This window comes from Limulus polyphemus, unplaced genomic scaffold (assembly GCF_000517525.1).
Source record: "Limulus polyphemus unplaced genomic scaffold, Limulus_polyphemus-2.1.2 Scaffold1121, whole genome shotgun sequence".
Lineage (NCBI taxonomy): Eukaryota > Metazoa > Arthropoda > Merostomata > Xiphosura > Limulidae > Limulus > Limulus polyphemus.
Genome location: NW_013666731.1, coordinates 195,495 through 201,707, shown reverse-complemented (window position 1 = coordinate 201,707; position 6,213 = coordinate 195,495). Strand labels below are relative to the sequence as shown.

General features: G+C 35.6%; 1 protein-coding gene and 1 long non-coding RNA gene across 2 annotated transcripts in view; both read left to right on the top strand.

Annotated features, from left to right (window-relative positions):
• LOC106462224 (FRAS1-related extracellular matrix protein 2-like) overlaps positions 1 to 4,590 on the top strand; it is a 137,721-nt gene extending 133,131 nt beyond the window's left edge. Inside the window, exons 23-24 of the mRNA XM_013922123.2 lie at positions 1,543 to 1,695; positions 2,016 to 4,590. Coding sequence (XP_013777577.1) covers positions 1,543 to 1,695; positions 2,016 to 2,528 — 666 coding nt within the window. The 3' untranslated portion in view covers positions 2,529 to 4,590. The remainder of the gene's footprint in view (positions 1 to 1,542; positions 1,696 to 2,015) is intronic.
• A 510-nt stretch (positions 4,591 to 5,100) lies between these two features.
• The window catches only part of LOC106462225, a 2,390-nt gene continuing 1,277 nt past the window's right edge, over positions 5,101 to 6,213 (top strand). The window contains exon 1 of the long non-coding RNA XR_001290975.2: positions 5,101 to 6,182. This is a non-coding gene — a long non-coding RNA (uncharacterized LOC106462225). The remainder of the gene's footprint in view (positions 6,183 to 6,213) is intronic.

Genomic DNA, 6,213 nt, shown 5'->3' with positions numbered 1-6,213 from the left:
CGCTATTATTTCTTATGGTTTGGAACATCATACGATCATGTTCCATGGTAAACACTACTCGCTATTATTTCTTATGGTTTGGAACATCATACGATCATGTTCCATGGTAAACACTACTCGCTATTATTTCTGATAGTATGGAACAGCTTACGATCATGTTCCATGGTAAACACTACTCGCTATTATTTCTTATGGTTTGGAACATCATACGATCATGTTCCAGGGTAAACACTATTCGCTATTATTTTTTATAGTTTGGAAACATCATACGATCTTCCTTATGTTCTGGGCCAGGTGTGGCTGAGTGATTAGCGTTCCTGGACTAGGAATACGAAAATTCCAGGGTCGTCACCCTTGCCACAAAAACAGAGATATGTGTGTGCGCTACAAGAGTGACAGTCAGTTTTCACTATTCGGTTACACAAGAGTAGCCCAAGATTTAGCAGTGGGAGCTGTTGACTATCTTACTTCCCTCTGGTCTGGCAGCTCCAAATTAAGGACGGCTATGCGCGAATAGACCCTTACTTAGATAAGCGCGTAATTCTGAAACAAACAAATCCATGTATTCTGGTAATCCAGCATGTGTTTCGCATAACTAACTACGACCATGTTCGAAAGGTCTGGTTTGTTTTGAATTTTGCACAAAGCTACACGAGGACTATCTGCGCTAACCGTCCCTAATTTTACAGTGAAAGACTAGAGGGAAGGCAGCTAGTCATCACCACCCACCGCCAACTCTTGGGCTACTCTTTTACCAATGATTAGTGGAATTGACGGTTACATTATAACGCTCTCACGGCTGAAAGGGCGAGCATGTTTGGTGGGATGCAAGTCAAGCGCCCGTTCGAAAGGTTTATGTTTTGTACATACACCCTTTAGATTACATATATGGTGTAATATTCCACATGCATAATATATACATATTTTGATTGTATTTAGTAATAAAATACTAAAATTTATTTTCAAATTCCAAGTTTGTGTACGTTTTTAAACATTAAGAATTGCTGCTGTCTAATGACATAACGATTACTGGTGCCCATAGTGACTGGTAAAATATTCTGAAATATGTATATGCGTATTAGCATAATCAGCACATGTAGCTATAATTACATAACAGCACCACTTCTGTATGCTTGTATTTCATATTTGCCGAGAAAATGATATGTAGTTGGACTGTAATAACTTGTTCTAATTGATTTTATTTCTTTGTATTGTTATCACAAAACTATAGAATGGACTATCTGTGCTTTGCTCATTGCAGGGATCGAACTATAAAATTTATCGCTGTGTCACAAAGGTTTTGTTTCCTATATTACTTTTTTCTGCCAATTAATTTTTTATTCAGTCTTTAGAGAGTTTGGAGAATTCTGAGATGCGATTATTTATAAATAAAAAATAACTATTACACATCTTCTTAAAATATGTCTTTTTCCGATTAACATATTCAACATAAGTCTCTTCGAAAGACACAACAGGTATTTAGTTACACAATTTGAGATTTAGCAGAAGCAAAGTAATGATTGCAATTTTTAATATTCGTAGGATAGAGGAGCTCCCAACACAGTAAAAAATTATTTCAGAAACGTGTCTTTCAACGCTGTGCTGGCTGTTGATGATGTGGAACCGGAAGTTGCGAATCTGAAAAATCAGCCGGGTGCTGATGGTTTCCGTTTTGATTCTGCGCCACTTTTTCAAGTGAGTTAGTTTTTATAATTAAAAGTGAAAAGCAATAGATGGCTAAGTTTAAAATGTAAGCTGTTTTCCGTGACTTATAAATATTTACTCAGCTTATTCTTACAAAAGAAAAAGTTTATATAACTGAAGCCTTTTTCTACTTTAAAAATAATAAAAAAATTTCATAACGACATACACAACGGATTTATTAAAACTATTATTTTTTACATACATATAATTCGAAATACTAGTCTTCAGAAATGTTTAAACATCATAAATAGTATTCTGATAATTAATTATCTGAGTCAATAGAATAATTTTTTTTGTTTATTTCGCGACAGGTGTCGTCTGGGACACAGTGGTTTGTTCACTGTATCTACACTGTTCGTTCAGAGAAAAATGCTGCTAGGGGAATAGGAAAACGGAGTATTCCGTATCATAGTTTACAAAATGCTGGTGCTGCCCTCTCACGGCGCAAGCGGGCGTCCAAAGATGTAGATGGAGTTGGTAAAGATGGGCTTGGAACCAACATGAATCGTATTGTTCTACAGTTCTCACGAGACTCCGGGACAACAGCAGAGGAGGAGGAAGCATCAGGTGACTCTGGTGTATTCCAAGATGGTGCCAATAAAGAAAACAACGAAACTGGTCTTCCGCTTATTCCAGTAATTGCTGGTATCGTCTGTTCTCTGATAGTCGTCATTATCGTTGCCGTCGTTCTTGTCCGAAGAAAATGGAATTCAGAAAATAAATTTCCGCCTTCCCATGCAGCCACTGTCGTAGCTTCGAATGGACAGACTCGGCTCGTAGTTCCATCTTATAACATCACCGATGGAGACAACACTGAGGTGTAAAACAAAATATGGAAGCCACAGCTCTTAAAATTAATAGAGAATAAACATCCATATAAATAATTTTGAAGTATGTGACTTAAGCTTCAAACAAGAAAACTTAGGCTTGTATTGTGTGTGATTTCATAAAGCCTTTCTTTACCAGTTACCATAAGGCTTATTATTATAATACCACGTAGCGACAAAAAGAGTTTAAGCCTAATTTTTTACTCTTTCTGACAATGAAGAGAAACTGACTTTTTTATGCATGCTCACCGCCCTCTATATACTTAGTTATTTTTTATTTACACGTGGTTAGTATATAAACATTCACGAGCCACAAAAAAGTAGAACACCATTGGAAAACTACCGACGATTGATTTTTGTAAAGTATCGTGGTTAATGTTGGAAAATTACCGACGTTTGTCATTTCATTTTGTGGTTAATATTTTATAAGTACTAGTATTTATGTGCCATAATTTTATATGTATGTGATATAGCTACGTCCTATTATAAACAAGGAGAAGATCTATAAAATCGAGCTTGTAAAGTATTGAATACATGACTTGCATTTCCAGTTTTTGGTTTATCGGTTTGCTATTTTTAATGAGTAATTTTAACGTAAAATAAATTACAAGTATCGTTTCATATTCTAAAACATTTATTTCAAAAACTCCTATTATTCTGACAGCAAAGGGATAGACAGCATGTATAAGTAATAATACTACCACATGAATAAGCTTGTAAAAAGCCAAGTCCCATGTAATCACCCCTTTTCTTGTGATTAATTAACTAATCCATGGGTATATAATGGTTAAGTTGTTAAAAAGTGCCTTGCATGGCCAGGTGGTTAGGGCGTTCGTCTCGCAATCTGAGGGTCGCGGGTTCCAATTCCCCGTCCCCAAATTGGGGACATATCATCTGCTAATGATAAAAAAGTGCCTCACTAGCAAGAGCTAGGGGGCTGGCCCTTTATCTTAGTTAGTAGAGCGCTTGCCTGGTATGTAACAGGTCTAGAATTCATATCTGATAATAGTGAAAAAAAATTACTACGTTGACATCTAACTAATGACAGTCCCACGACTAAAAAGTTAGGCCTGAGGACGGGCCTTGTTTGTGAAAGGGAAAGGATATAGCAGTTGAAAGGGTTAAAAAGAGCCTTACTTTAGCTCAGTTGGTAGAGTACTCACGTGGCATGTGACAAAACTCTGGTCTGAATCCGAGGCGAGATAATATATATATATATCGTGAAAAAATAAATTATCACAAACATTGAATCTAGCCTATTATGTTATCCCGTAAATAGATAAAGCTAAAAAATATTGATGCTACTGTCTCTATAGGTGTGTTTGTGTAATTCTTAAAATCAAATAACGTACACCTAGTGTTTGTAACATTCAAACCAACAAAAATCAGTTATTTCTAACGCTTCTAGGAAGATTTAAAGATGATATTAATGGATGAATTCTTAATGCATTTTAGTAGCAAATAGTTAACTAAAAATAGTTCAACAATTGCATGGGTAGTTTTTAACAACAAATTCTCCTTATAAGAAAACCAAACCATATCCTTTAAAGCATGACTTCACATCTTGATGTTCCCCCGTGGGTCAACAGTAAGTTTATGGACTTAAACGTTAAGATCTGGATTTTGATTTCCCGTGGTGGATAAAGCGCAGATAGCCTATTATGTAGCTTTGCGCTAAAACATACACACCTGAAAATGTATCTGATGAGAAAGGCAGTAAATAAATAAACAACCTATAAATATCAACAACGATAAAATCATGATATTCTTTATTTATTGAATCACCTCTTGGTTTCTAACACCACCAATTTTGATGTGGTTTGGGCCAGTGACGTAATTGCAAAAGATGCCCCCCCCCCGCGCATAAAAAGTAATTCAGCCTCTACATTTATTTCCCTACAATTGTAGTTACTATTCTGGCTGATTCGCATCTCCTCTGGGCTAGCCCCCCCCCCCGCAATTGCAGGGGCTGTGAGAGCATACGTATGATACTGGATAGGGCATGATTCCTACAAACATAAACCCTCTTTTTGAAAAGGTGAGAATTAACGCCCTTAAAGACGTGAATTTATAAACAGGATGGACAGTCGTGTAAGTGGTATGTAATAATAAATAGAACTGCTAACAAAACCACTCGCATTAAGATAATTTTTTGATTCGACTGTCAAATTGTATAAACAATTTTTTATAAGACATAATCTCTTTAAAATGTATATTTCTACCTCGCTTGTAAGAAGAATGGCTTCTTATAGATATTACTATTTAATATTTCATAATTCTATAGTATGTGCGAAATAACTTTTACTGGCGAAGGGTGTGAATTCCTTACTTTTCTAGGCGTAGCTCCTGTATACGTTCTTCACACCCATGAAAGTGTGAAATCATACTTTTGTTTTTTAGGTGTATTTATAAATATACGTGAAATAGTTTATAGCGGGAAAGACATAAATCGTTTGTTTTCTAAATCTGATTCCTAAACACTAAACATTAAAATAAAACTATTGGAAAGTATTTAAATAAGTGTTTTCTCAGATCATAATTGCCCCCCAGTGGCACATCGATAAGTCTGCGGATTTACAACGCTAGAAACCGGGTTTCGATACCCATGCTGGGAAGAGCACAGATAGCCCATTGTGTAACTTTGTGCTTAACTTTGGACAAATAAACAAACATATTATAACTGCGTGCTCTAAACGTATGGTAATTGCCTTCAGATGCCATGTGGTAGGCATGTGAAAAACCTAATGTTCTAATAAAGTGAAAGTGATAACTTGAAATTATAATTTTTTTCGTCATCAAGAGAAAACTGATTCTAGCTGACGAAAATATTTCTAAAAAAGGTTTTTTGATCTTCTAATCCAGTGGTTCTCAAACAGGGGAGTGCGACCCACTTATCCTGTGGGGGGGGGGGGCGAGAGCTGATTCAGAGAAAAAAAATTTTGCCACAAAATTATTTCCGGTAATGAGCAACTCGACTATACTAAAATATAACATGACATATAACGACCACAGTTCTTTAATAAAGTGGGGATCAAACGTATGGGGGGGGGGGGTGTCGAAGGAGTCTCGATTTAAAAAAATTTGAGAACCACTGCAGGTCTGTTCAGTATGTTCTTTAGCACTATTGTTTTTTGTTGTTTTTTTTGCTGTTTAAAAGCGCTTTCTTATAATCCAAGATTCCATCATCAAGTGTCGAAGAATTGTACATTTGTGCGTCGTTTAATATTACCTTAAATAATGTAAAATATGACTCCATGCACGTCTGCAATTACAACAGTAAAATTAGTATTAGAATTTTACTTTTAAATTATTTTTCGGGTGTAGAAAGTTTCAAAATATAATAAATTTGCAAAGGACATTTTTTATAATAGAAATAACGTGACAGGATTTTTAATCATTAGACAACAACCATGACTAGCTTCCACTCCCTCCCCTTTATGATGCTATTAAAAGGTATATCAGAAATAACGTGACAGGATTTTTAATCATTAGACAACAACCATGACTAGCTTCCACGCCCTCCCCTTTTTTGTATCATGATGCTATTAAAAGGTATATCAGAAATAACGTGACAGGATTTTTAATCATTAGACAACAACCATGACTAGCTTCCACACCCTCCCCTTTTTTGTATCATGATGCTATTAAAAGGTATATCAGAAATAACGTGACAGGATTTTTA